The sequence below is a fragment of the Zea mays genome, chromosome 5, assembly GCF_902167145.1.
Source record: "Zea mays cultivar B73 chromosome 5, Zm-B73-REFERENCE-NAM-5.0, whole genome shotgun sequence".
Classification (NCBI taxonomy): domain Eukaryota; kingdom Viridiplantae; phylum Streptophyta; class Magnoliopsida; order Poales; family Poaceae; genus Zea; species Zea mays.
The window spans coordinates 66,595,553-66,608,149 of record NC_050100.1 but is presented as its reverse complement, the minus strand read 5'-3'; the positions used below and the strand labels follow the sequence as shown (position 1 = coordinate 66,608,149).

Here is a 12,597-nt window from a genome sequence, read left to right as displayed (position 1 = left end):
GTACTAAGTCTAGAATCATACCTTGTACCTTGCTTTTCACTTCTTGAGTCTTTGGCACAATTTAACACTTGAACCATTTGTGTTGGGCACTTAATCACCAAAATACTTAGAAATGACCCAAGGGCACATTTCCCTTTCACTATGTACAGCCAACTGCTGCTCGGTCTGGGTGCACCGGACTGTCCGATGGAGCACCGGACAGTGTCCGGTGCGCCAGACGAGTCCAAGGTGAACCGGCCGCTCTCGGGACTCGACGGCGGCGTATGGCTATAATTCACCGGACTGTCCGGTGGTGCACCAGACTGTCCGGTGAGTCGTCCGCGGCGAAGTCGTCGCTCTCGGGAAAAGTTCAACGGCGTACGGCTAAAATTTACCGGCCTGTCCGGTGGTGCACCGGACTGTCCGGTGAGCCAACGGTCGACTGCGCAACGGTCGGTCGTGCAATCCGCGGGCGACGCGTGGCCCGCGCCAACGGTCGGCAGGGGGCACCGGACAGTGTCCGGTGCGCCAACTGCCACGACGCTGCAACGGTCGGCTGCGCCATATTAGGAAGGAGATCGCGCACCGGATATGAACAATGGTTGTCCGGTGGTGCACCGGACTGTCCGGTGCGCCACCCGACAGAAGGCAAGAATTGCCTTCCTTGTTGGCCTCCAACGGCTCCTAGCTGCCTTGGGGCTATAAAAGTGACCCCTAGACGCATGGAGGAGGAACCCAAACATTCACTAAGCAATTCTAAGTCTCCACACTCCGTCTCCACACACTTGATCGACCGTGTTAGTGATTTGAGCTCCGTTCTTGCTGTGAACTCTCTGTGCTTCATTTGAGCTCATGTCTTGACTTGTGTGTGTTGTGCTGCGGATTTGTGTGTTGCTCCCAACCTTACTCTTGTGTTTTCATTGTGATCTTTGTTGTAAGGGCGAGAGGCTCCAACTTGTGGAGATTTCTCGCAAACGGGAAAAGATATAAGCAAAGAAAAGTCGTGGTATTCAAGTTGATCTTTGGATCATTTGAAAGGGGTTGAGTGCAACTCTCGTTCATTGGGACGCTACAACGTGGAGGTAGGCAAGTGTTATACTTGGCCGAACCACGGGATAAATCACTGTGTCTCTTGTGTTGTATTTCTTTGTGATTATTGTGATTCACAATAGCTCACTCTATAGCGTTCTTTTGAGGACTAACATCTTTATAACCATGTTTCATGGCTATTAGTTGTTGAATTTTACAGGAGCACAGCCATTGCCAATTAACCTCCTCTCCACGAAAGAAGCAACATCTCTTTCGCAGGTATATGTAGCTAGGAGGATATACCGTGTCTCCAGGAAAGAACCAACAAGTTTTTGAACCAATCAGTAGCATGTGAAAAAGCCTCAAAATCGGAGAGAATTGAGCTGGACTCACATCACATGCAAGCAGGTGGAGGAAGGTCCGGAGTTTCCGCGCGGCCTCTGTTTGGTTTGGAGATGGACGGGGGTGTAGTGTAGGTCGCATGCAGTGCGAGCTAGGATCGCTAGGCATTCGTGGTCGGGAATTCTTGCATGCCCGTGCTACGTCGTCCATCGTCTCCCCGGCCGGCTGGAGCTAGCTAGGGCCCGGTGATCGTATCGTCGATTGGAAGTGAAGATCAAGCGATCGATAGAATAAATTAAAGGCGCGGGGGCAACAACAAGAATGGGGGGCGGTGGCGGTGGCGGCAACTCGCGGGAGCTTGACCAGACGCCGACATGGGCGGTGGCGTCGGTGTGCGGCGTGATCGTGCTCATCTCCATCCTGCTGGAGAAGGGGCTCCACCACGTGGGCGAGTTCTTCTCCCACCGCAAGAAGAAGGCCATGGTGGAGGCCCTGGAGAAGGTGAAGGCGGAGCTCATGGTGCTGGGCTTCATCTCGCTCCTCCTCGTGTTCGGCCAGAACTACATCATCAAGGTCTGCATCAGCAACCACGCCGCCAACACCATGCTCCCCTGCAAGCTCGAGGCCGCCGCCGTCGAGGGCAAGGACGGCCACGGCAAGGAGGCCGCCGCCGTGGTCGCTGGCAAGAAGAAGGTCGCCGTCGCCGTCCCTGGAAAGAAGAAGAAGAAGGCCGCCGCCGCCGCCGACCATCTTGGCGGTGTGGTGGACTGGCCGCCGCCCTACTACGCGCACAACGCCAGGATGCTGGCGGAGGCGAGCATGGCGACCAAGTGCCCCGAGGGGAAAGTGCCGCTCATCTCCATCAACGCCCTGCACCAGCTGCACATCTTCATCTTCTTCCTCGCCGTCTTCCACGTCTCCTACAGCGCAATCACCATGGCGCTCGGCAGGGCCAAGGTGATCGATTTTGATTATTGCGTCCGGTCCTGTCCTTCCTCTTGAGATGAGTATATGTATATATATACATGTCATTCAATGAATGAAGAAGCTAAGGATGAGTTGCATATGCATGCATGTCTTAATTTGAAAGCATGCAGATACGTGCATGGAAAGAGTGGGAGAAAGAAGCTGCAGGACAAGACTACGAGTTCTCACATGGTTAGTAGCATACATATATATGATTGATGCTGATGAATTTGAATTTGACTGATCTTTCCCCTTATTGGGTGGGTGAGGGTGACTGCAGACCCGACGCGGTTCAGGTTCACCCACGAGACTTCCTTCGTGAGGCAGCATATGAATGTGCTGAACAAGTTCCCAGCATCATTCTACATCGTAATAAGATTGAATTCTAAGCATCATTCGATCTAATATATATGCTAGCTAGCTACAGCAGGTCGATAGACTGACGACGACGATCATATGCAGAGCAACTTCTTCCGGCAGTTCTTCAGGTCCGTGAGGCAGGCAGACTACTGCGCGCTGCGCCACAGCTTTGTCAACGTCCATCTGGCCCCTGGCAGCAAGTTTGATTTCCAGAAGTACATCAAGCGGTCTCTGGAGGATGACTTCAAGGTGATCGTGGGGATCAGTCCTCCTCTGTGGGCTTCTGCTCTCATCTTCCTCTTCCTCAACGTCAATGGTACGTACGTATACGTAGGGGTTGTTCGAGATCGAGATCCATGCATGCATCTTCTATCTATTACTATTATATGTATATACATGCATGCATGCATATGCTGCGTGCATGAATCATGAATGCAGGATGGCACACCATGCTCTGGATCTCCATCATGCCGGTGGTGATCATCCTGTCGGTGGGGACGAAGCTGCAGGGCATCATCTGCCGCATGGCGATCGACATCACGGAGCGCCACGCCGTCATCCAGGGCATCCCGATGGTGCAAGTCAGCGACTCCTACTTCTGGTTCGCACGCCCCACCTTCGTGCTCTTCCTCATCCACTTCACCCTCTTCCAGGTTAATGCGCTCTCTATCTAGCTACCTGCCTGCTGCTTAATTTGTCTTTAATTATATTAATTGTGCTCAGTCAGTCTCATGTCTCTGTCTCTGTCTCTGTCTCTCCCAGAATGGCTTCCAGATCATCTACTTCCTCTGGATTCTGGTACGTATATACCTGGCCACTTCAGTCTAACAGCATGCATAATCGATCTACGTACGTCTGATGGCCGGTGCGTCGATCGTCTTGGTTCTCTGAATCTGCGTGCGTTCAGTATGAGTACGGCATGGACTCGTGCTTCAACGACTCCGAAGAGTTCGTCTTTGCACGACTCTGCCTTGGGTACGTAATCGCCGTCCTCATCCTCCTCTTTCTCATCTGATCTGAGATATGCATGCAGATCGATGCATCATGTCTGTGTGCTTGCAATTGCATGTCTGCAGCGTGGTTGTCCAGGTGCTGTGCAGCTACGTGACGCTCCCGCTGTACGCGCTCGTCTCCCAAATGGGCTCCACCATGAAGCAGTCCATCTTCGACGAGCAGACCTCCAAGGCGCTCAAGAACTGGCGCGCCGGCGCCAAGAAGAAGGCTCCCACCGGCGGCTCCAAGCACGGCGGTGGTGGCTCCCCCACCGCCGGCGGCAGCCCCACCAAGGCCGACGGCGACGCGTAGAGAGGAACACGCTAACTTTAATTTCTGTGTGCTTAATTGCCTAGGCTCGTTAAGTCAGAACATGCATGCATGTAACACCACTGCTGGTTTTCATATAGTGTCGACAGATGGTCAACGTACTTTTTGCGATCCCACTTGTATTTTTTTTTTACAATGAAGCACCCGTCCGCGTCCGTGGACACTGCAAGTGCATTGCCATGTCATGCGCCAAGTCATGAATTACATATTTACTATGGGTTTATGGGAAAAAAACTCTTTAATAACGGAATAGATCTGGATCATACATCAGCAAAGACTAGCATATCCACAAGAGACCTTGAACACACCAATAAGCATAATGGATCGGGGTAAAAAATTGTGGCCCGTACCCGCTCGTCGCATATTGGTCGGATTAGTCGGGTCAGGTGATCCATGATCACTACACGACGGTTGATCTTTAGCGACCCTTATTTGGGACCGATGGTTGGTCGCTAAAAGTTATGGACCAACGGTTGGTCGCTAAATGCGTTTATAGCGACGGTCTGTGGGTCACTAAAAGTCTAGAAATTTAACGACTTATGGTCGGTCGCTATAGAGGTAAGTGTGTGACTGATGGTGGGTCGCTATAGAGGTACCTGATTTTTGTGTTTCTTATTTACTCACAAAAGCCCATCTAAAAGCCTGCTAAACAAACAAACGAAACCCTATCGCGCGTAGCCGCCGTCACTTCTTCCATGGCCACCCCCTCCCTCAGCCATGGCGGGTGCCGCCGCCACTGCCCACTGCACACTCAGCCGTCCGCCCAGCCCTATCTCTTGCACGCACCGCATCTTCTTCATACCCTCCCCATCTTCCTCTAGCGCCAGCCACCAGGGAGGTTCGAGCTCGCCCCCTCCGCGCCCTCCCTGCTCGCTGCCCTCCAGCTCGCCATATCTCTTGCACGCACCTCATCTTCTCCATCCCCTCCCCATCTTCCTCTAGCGCCAGCCACCAGGGAGGTTCGAGCTCGCCCCCTACGCGCCCTCCCTGCTCGCTGCCCTCCAGCTCGCCAGTCGTGCTCAGCTCTGCTCCATCTTCCTGCGCCGCCCAAGTCCAGTCAGGAACTTCCTAGCGCCTCCCTCTCTGCTCCTGCGCTCGGTGCCCATCCCTGTGGTGCTCAGCGTTTCTCCCTCTCTGGTAGCCGCAGCCCTAGCTCGTCCATGGCGTTTGGGCCAAAGTTCCTTATCCCCTTCACGCCGGCCGTCCTTGTTCAGCCATGGTCACATGGTGGTGGAACACCTAGGTCCGTCCACGGTCGCTCCCTTCGTCGTTGGTGCTCGACGACCTCTGCTGCTTCTCCTCTGGTGTCCTTCCGGTGTGAGTGCCCTCACCCTAGCGGGCAGCAGCAGTAACCATGGAACATTGGAAACCCCTCTGGGTCGCGCCCTCAACATGCTCGATGATATGCTACAACGTTGTTCAACCATATGTTTGTGTCATCCTGTATAATTGTTCGAAGCATCTACAAGTTGACGTCTTCTAGGGCTTTATGTAGTGTGCTACTAATTACTACTTGGGGGAATTGATGATTTCCTCCTTCTCTCTTTTTTTACTGAAACCGTGACAGTTCTACTTCTATCTCATTTCTTTGCTGTTCAGTTTTGTGTGAACTGAGCATACCATTTCTTTGCAGTTGTCTCGCAGTTTCCGAGAGCCCACTGTTTCGCGGTCTGCTTACTAGCTCACGCAGCAAAATACTTGACCCAGCGATGGATCCTTGGAACGCCATGAGAGCCTGAACTCGTCCAGATCAATCATCCCGGTGCTTCCAGCGACGTCTATAGGTATACTGTGGCCTGATGATGAGCTCTGGTTTCTATCGAGTTCTTTGACTGTGTTGCCTTGTCTCCCCCCCTCTCCCTATGACTGTGAGTACTATCTTCAATGTACTTGCGGCGAAGACGGATATGGCATCTTTACTCATAGGCAGTAGCTGTTGAGTGTTGTGTGGTTGGTATTTGGTCCCTTGACCCTACCACCGGCCTACTACTACGTAGCATCTGCGGCGTCTCCTGTTCATGAAAGAATGCAGCAAAGGAAAGACCTATTAGGCTATTACCATCGTGTTCTGCTTTGGCGGTTCTGTCAACATTACCTGTGAACTCTCGTTTCCTGGCCGCAGCTGCAGATGTGCTCCAGTGGAGCTTACCGCTACCACTTTGTGTTGGACACTTGAACTGCAATGCACAGTCACGGGCACAGATAGTCTCATCTCATAGTCAGATCCAGCCTCTCCGAATCTGGCCAGGTGTGTTCTGGTTTGCTCTATTTTTTTATATACTTATATAATATAGCCTTGACCAGCCTGAACGACTGGCACACAGCACAGGGAACAACACGCCGTGCACGCACGCCCCGCATGAGGGGAAAGAACCGATTCAGGTAACTTACTGATTTTATTTAATTAGAATTGTTAAACTGGATATAGACCCTTTTGTCTTCTCTAATTTATGACACCACAACAGTAAGCAAGACTACAGGACATCTATGCGAAATGCAGCTAGCCAGCTACACTGATGTAGAGATCATTCAGGCAGTTTAACCTCTATACTGTATCATTTTAATTTAACCAGCTATTTCACTACTGCCTTTTATAGTGTTTAGGTTATAACCAATGACCTCTGTTAGAGTTTATAATTTAAACTCATTGATTAAAAAACATTTAGTTGTGATGTCACTAAAAGGTGAAATAATTTTGTTATAGTGTGCATTATTATCCCTTTTTTCATTTGGGTTATTAACCACCAATTGGGTTACTTGTTTGATCACTGATGGGTCCCTGATTTTGAAAATGTTAGGTTCTAAGCATGAGCAAGCTGGGTTATGATGGTGTTGTGGCACTGCTGGTTGCCGATATATCACTTTCAGTTAAGTTACACATGTGATTTGTGACTACTAACTATTTCCCTCTGGTAACTTCACTCTCACTGCCATGAGATATGAAAACATTCTGAGAAAATAGTGGGTTTAAAGAAGACTTCACAAGAAACACACGTCCTCCTTCACAAGAAACGCACTGTAGGGAAAGGACAATGCATATTAAATAAGATCAAAATTCAGATGGAACGTTGAAGCTGTGCATTTTTATTGCTATAGCTTGTTTTGTGATAATTGCTAATGAATTGATCAATCCTTGTTTACCAATGCAGATCGGTCCTGACCAGATTGAAGCTTTGTATCAGTATGCCAAATTTCAGTTTGAGTGTGGTAACTACTTAGGGGCTGCTGATTACCTTTACCAGTATGGTGCTTTGTGCACAAACAGTGAGCGAAATGTGAGTGCCCTCTGGGGAAAGCTGGCAGCAGAAATCCTAATGCAAAACTGGGACCTAGCTTTGGAGGAACTCAACCGCTTGAAGGAAATAATTGATTCAAAGGTTCTAACTTCAATGTTTTGTTTTGTGTTCTTTGTTCTTTGTGTACACTATATCACCAACCATGTTCCTTCCTGATATTTGGGCAGAACTTCTCATCACCTCTGAATCAGCTCCAGAACAGGATATGGCTGATGCATTGGGCTCTGTTCATCTTCTTTAACCATATCAGGTGATATACGTGCATGTTTAGAACTACACTGTTTTCCACTAGTAGGTTTCACATAATTCTTTTTTTTGGAGAAATTTGAGCTTGATCCAAACTCGTTCTTTTGCAACTGTGTAATCCAGTTTGAGTCGCTACTATTTTTTGTCTTTAAGATTATGTATGCTCAGAATATACTAGTAAATTTACATTCACTTGTTTCCCTTGCAGGTACTTGAATGCTATACCGACAAATGCACACCATCTTATTAGGTATCTAGCTACTGCAGTTGTTGTCAACAAAAGGAGAAGGAATATGCTTAAAGAGTTGATTAAGGTCATTCAACAGGAGCACCATACCTACAAGGATCCCATAACTGAATTTCTGGAATGCTTATATGTTAACTATGTAGTTGTGGGCTTTTGAACAATAGCTAGAGTGATATGAAACATTAGTGATGTAGTTGTGGGCTTTTGAACTGCTTCAAGCTGGAGTGATGTCGTTGTGGTGCTTTTGTGACTGATCATCTCTGGAGCTTTTGTGAATGATCTAGCTAGCTATCTGTAAATGATCTAGTTGTGAATGATATTATAATTGTGATGCTTTTGTGAATATATAATTGTGGTGCTTTTGTGTTTATGTGATGGATCTATGACTGTGGTATACTGATTAACTGTGTATGTCTTTATGATTTGTGTATAAAAATATATGATTTGTGGTGCTTAATTAAATGCATATTATTATTAATAACAACTGTAAAAGGGCGACTTTCTGTTGGTTGCTAAATGTATAGTATGACGACTTACGGTTGGTTGCTAAATCTATAGTACAGCAACCCACAGTTGGTCGCTAAATGTACAATATTAGCAACGGACGGTCGGTCGCTAAAAAGATGTCGGTCGCTAAAGCCTTTAGCGACGGCACTTACAGCGACCATCCTTATGGGTCGCTAAAAGTTTTTAGCGACCAACCGTAGGTCGCTGAAGGTCGTTTTAGCAACCAACCGTAGGTCGCTGTAAGTGAACCGTCGTGTAGTGGATCAGGCCTACCTTGAACATAGCGGATGGACAAAACCTAACTAGAGATCATTGAAGCTGATGTTGACATGTTCTTCGTCATTAAACTTCCAAACACCTATCGGAAAGACCCGGTGGACCTAGGTAGAGCCGAATGAGGATACATGACTCCGTTCATTTCTATGTTCTAAGTAGTAGAGTCTAGATTTTTTTATGGGGTCCTCTGCTTAGTCTAATTTAGATGTCTCAACTCTGATATTTTGGTGCTCGTACTTACAAGTATATCATCAGTCATATTTTGTCTTAGACCCGCCCCTGCATCTAGGAGCACGTGGAGGTTGTTCTAGGATTGTTAAGATCGCCTAGAACGTCGTCAAATCTCACCATAGACTTGAGGAACAACATGATAGAGAGGAACAAAGGAATGGAGGGGATAGTATATATACGTGTTTTGATCGATTGAATACTGGATGCCTGAAGCGGTCGTGACTACTCTCGTATATATAGGTTCAGCTTTTTTCTGGCCAGCTTTTCTGAGAATCTGGCTGTGTAGAGAATCTGAGTATCATTAGGATTACGTGCGGAGGAAGATAAAGTTGTCAATGGAGCTCAGGATCTACAAAGTGACGAATTACTACTATTGCGACGACTCAACCGATTATATGTTTATATTGATTTTGAATGGTTTTTATCCAAACGAATTTTATAGAAGCTGGCTGAAAAACTGAGTGTTTGACAGTCCGCAGCAGCTTTTGGTGGCCAGAAGCTGCGAAAAGCCGAAACAAACAGGGGTCTTATGCTAGCAGAGAACAACTCTAAAACGTGTTTAGTATGTTTCTCACGTCAAAAACCGATTTGGAAATGAGTCGAATATTGTTATCTCAAAAAAATATGTATAAGATCCTTTAAAAAGGGCATGCACGAATAAGTGCAAGTCGGTCTGCTTACCTATGTGTATGATTGAAAAACTATTTGCCGTAGAAGGCACATAATTTGGGCCCAATAATACTAATACTTTTTATTATAGGATCTTTTGTTAAATCTCTAAGTACCTCACATTGTCACGACCAAATATTTTCTTGGCAATGAATAAGGTATGTCAATATCTTAATAATCCTACTACAAACCACTAAACATCGCAATAAAATGTATTCTAATACATATCAAATATTCAGGTGCTCTTAGCATCATTAATCAGATCCAAATCGATGTTAGTGTCTTTTTCATATGCACATTGGTCCGGATGCTTAGGTGACCAAAAGCCTACAAGTGGTTTTTTTAGGACTGAATCTCGTGTCATGGTGTGACAAGAAACAAGCCGTCATATCGACACTAAGCACAAAAGTAGAATATAAGGCTATAGCCAATACTATTACAGAGATGATGTGGGTACAAAACACTACTACAAAAAATAGAGTTCAGACATCTAAAGCAGCAAAGTTATGGTGTGGTGTGTGTTTGGTTTTACTTTTGGCTTTAGCTTTTTTGCCCTCTAAAAGTCAAAAGCCAAATCAAATGGTTGGATCTAGGAAACAACTTTTTCTGAAAGCCGACTTTCTCGTATTGCAAAACTGACAGATCTGAACAAACGTTGGAAGGAGTTGAAATTGACTTCAAGTCAAGGTATGACTAACTCAAACGAGGACTAGACAAGTATTTCAGGCTTGGCCGAACCTCTGAATAAAACTCTATGTCTATGTGCTCCGTTCTGTGTTGTATTATGTATCTTTGTCTTTATTGCTTCTATACTTGCACTTCAATATTTATTTGTGGTATAAGCTGTCTTTGAAGTGTAGGGTATTTTGAGACAGGAACTTCATTTCAGTCGCGATATACTCGAAGTGTCTTTCATTCCTCTGTGAATCCCGTCTTCGAGTAGAGTAAGAAACTCCAGTTTTGAAGTGATATTTTTTATTCGCCAATTCACCTCCCTCTGGGCAACATCTAGATCATGTTCCCGGACAAAGGAAACTTTCACTTGTCGATTCTTTTGAATCGGTTGCAAAAAAGAACATGCAGAAGGTTTGGCCTTCGTTGGCCAAACAAGATCAGCGGTATATACATTTGTGGATTTATCATCTAAACTATCATGCTCCACTAGATGTATAATATGGGTGGCCAATTTTGATGTCTCTTTACATCGGCTTTCACGGGCCAAAGCCTATTGACGTAGCTGATCTATTGAAAAGAACTAAGTGCCATCCTGTGCGGGACAGATATCCCCCGGGTTCACTAGAAGGCTAGAAGGCCTCGCGAAAGGCTTTGGGCCCATTATTTCGCAAGGCCATCCCTTCGTGGGCTAGGGGAGGAACTGCTGACAGAATGGATCGACACAAGATCGGATGGACTCGGGCCCAGACGGCTCATTGGATTTAAGCAATATCCGTAGCATTGACCCAATTCTCCCGCACAGCACCCTCAGACGTCAGAACTAAATGAGGATAAGTCGGCATGATTATAGGAAGATGAGTTCAGTCGGTTCACTATTACTTAGGTGTACATTGTTATCATACCCGCATGTAACACCCCACGGTCGAGTATATAAGGCCTAGGGGGTACCCCATCAAAAGACAGATCATTCATCAGCCATCTACTTCATTCTCTAGCATCCTCCATACTAGAGAATCCCCCTGTAACCCACCACATAAAGATCCACACCAGGAAGTAGGGTGTTACACCTCTCTAAGTGGCCCGAACCTGTAGAAAATTGTCTATTGTATCTCGTGCGCCTAGCACGAACCATCGAGCTACAGTCAGCAACACCGTCCTACCCAAAAGCACCTCGAGGGGTAACCCCGGGTGCGTGGTCAGGTCCCAAACACCAACAGCTGGTGCGCCAGGTAGGGGGTGTGTCGCTGATCTAAGCTAGCTCAATGGCCATCATTTTCCAGCACAAGATCGCTCTCCGCCATGGATCCGTGTTCTGCTTCGGAACCATCTCATTCGTGGCAGATGAAGAAGGAATTCTGCATCGTATAGCGGATCCACCGGAGAAGAAGCCTTCGTCGAAAATCTTCGAAAATGCCAGAACGAAGCAGGAAATAGCGCAACCTCCAGCGCTCCGGGCGAAGACTACCTCCTGCAAGCCAGGAGCAGAGAGTTCGTTTACCTGGAGAACCCCGTTATCCACCTCATCCATGGAAAAGTGGACACAAATTACGAGGAAAAAAGAAGCAAACGGGATAGAAACCCGCCAAGCTGCCCTTCTGGTGCCTTCACCCTCAAAGGAGGACAGAAAGAAGCTTGTCACCATAGCAACTCCATTCTACCCCGACGTCCTCTTCATCGGGGGAAGAGTGGAATCGTCTCCCATCTTCGACGACGAGCCAACCGTGCCTAGGGAAGAAGCCCCTTAGTGAGAAGCTCGCCGACGAAGGAATCGACGCCAGAATGTTCGACGACACCATGAAGCTGGAGAACGAGACCCGGCACAGCCTGTGTCTCGAGATGAGATCTCAGAAGTGGGAGAAACCCCTGACAAACGAGTCTTCAGGGAAAGGAGGAATTCCCGCCGACGTGATCATCGGCAGGCTCGAGAGCAAGCTGAACAGGATGCGAGGCTACGCCGAGAGAACCCTCTCTTCGTGCGAAACCTGAACCCTGAATTCTCCCGCGCCATGAACACGCTGATGGTCTCCCCCGGACTCCAGACGCTGAAGGCTATCGGCTGCTGCTCACTCGGGTAGCTAATCATCTTCTGCCTCTCGCTCATCCTTCGAGCGATCTACGGCACGCCATCAACAGTCGACGGGACGCGCGGAGCTCCATCAATGCTTCACGCGAACGACGACATGAGAATGAAATATGGCGCCGAGAGGAGTACGATCGGGATCATGGCGTCCCCGCACGAAGTTAGGCCACTAGAGTTGAGTCGGCAACGACTTTAACTGGTGGCATAACCTGGGGACGGTCGAGACAACACGTCGGCAACTCCCCTCCCCGGGACCGGCACCATGGTCGTTAACATGACACGTGTGGAGTATCTGCACTCACTCCGTGTCTCAGGTCCATTCAATGGCCCCCAAACTTCAAGGTCTCCAACGTCGACAAATACGAGCCTAA

At 47.8% G+C, this 12,597-nt stretch overlaps 2 protein-coding genes across 3 annotated transcripts; both read left to right on the top strand.

Moving 5' to 3' along the window:
• Positions 1-1,524: 1,524 nt before the first annotated feature.
• On the top strand, positions 1,525-4,226 carry LOC542064 (barley mlo defense gene homolog 6). Its single transcript, NM_001111700.2, has 8 exons — positions 1,525-2,307; positions 2,448-2,508; positions 2,597-2,685; positions 2,779-2,992; positions 3,115-3,329; positions 3,439-3,474; positions 3,584-3,651; positions 3,753-4,226. Exons 1-8 carry the CDS (start codon positions 1,672-1,674, stop codon positions 3,979-3,981), a joined length of 1,548 nt encoding a protein of 515 aa, NP_001105170.1. The 5' UTR covers positions 1,525-1,671; the 3' UTR covers positions 3,982-4,226.
• Positions 4,227-4,802: 576 nt separating this feature from the next.
• LOC100277107 (uncharacterized) lies at positions 4,803-8,045 on the top strand. Of its 2 annotated transcripts, NM_001150768.2 has the most exons (7): positions 4,803-5,783; positions 6,122-6,247; positions 6,329-6,381; positions 6,798-6,866; positions 7,149-7,376; positions 7,463-7,545; positions 7,750-8,045. In NM_001150768.2, exons 4-7 carry the CDS (start codon positions 6,807-6,809, stop codon positions 7,943-7,945), a joined length of 567 nt encoding a protein of 188 aa, NP_001144240.1. In that variant the 5' UTR covers positions 4,803-5,783; positions 6,122-6,247; positions 6,329-6,381; positions 6,798-6,806; the 3' UTR covers positions 7,946-8,045. The 2 variants fall into 2 exon arrangements, with proteins under 2 accessions (NP_001144240.1, XP_020408832.1); XM_020553243.2 differs by lacking the exons at positions 4,803-5,783; positions 6,122-6,247; positions 6,329-6,381 and having other exon boundaries at positions 6,738-6,866.
• Positions 8,046-12,597: the final 4,552 nt, after the last annotated feature.

Coding starts and splice junctions, on each gene's coding strand:
- LOC100277107 (NM_001150768.2), top strand. CDS start 6,807: ATGAGCAAGCTGGGTTATGATGGTGTTGTGGCACTGCTGGTTGCCGAT. Junction 6,867..7,148: donor TTGCCGATATATCACTTTCA/GTTAAGTTACAC, acceptor TTACCAATGCAG/ATCGGTCCTGACCAGATTGA. Junction 7,546..7,749: donor ATCTTCTTTAACCATATCAG/GTGATATACGTG, acceptor TTTCCCTTGCAG/GTACTTGAATGCTATACCGA.
- LOC542064 (NM_001111700.2), top strand. CDS start 1,672: ATGGGGGGCGGTGGCGGTGGCGGCAACTCGCGGGAGCTTGACCAGACG. Junction 2,993..3,114: donor CCTCTTCCTCAACGTCAATG/GTACGTACGTAT, acceptor TCATGAATGCAG/GATGGCACACCATGCTCTGG. Junction 3,330..3,438: donor TCCACTTCACCCTCTTCCAG/GTTAATGCGCTC, acceptor TGTCTCTCCCAG/AATGGCTTCCAGATCATCTA.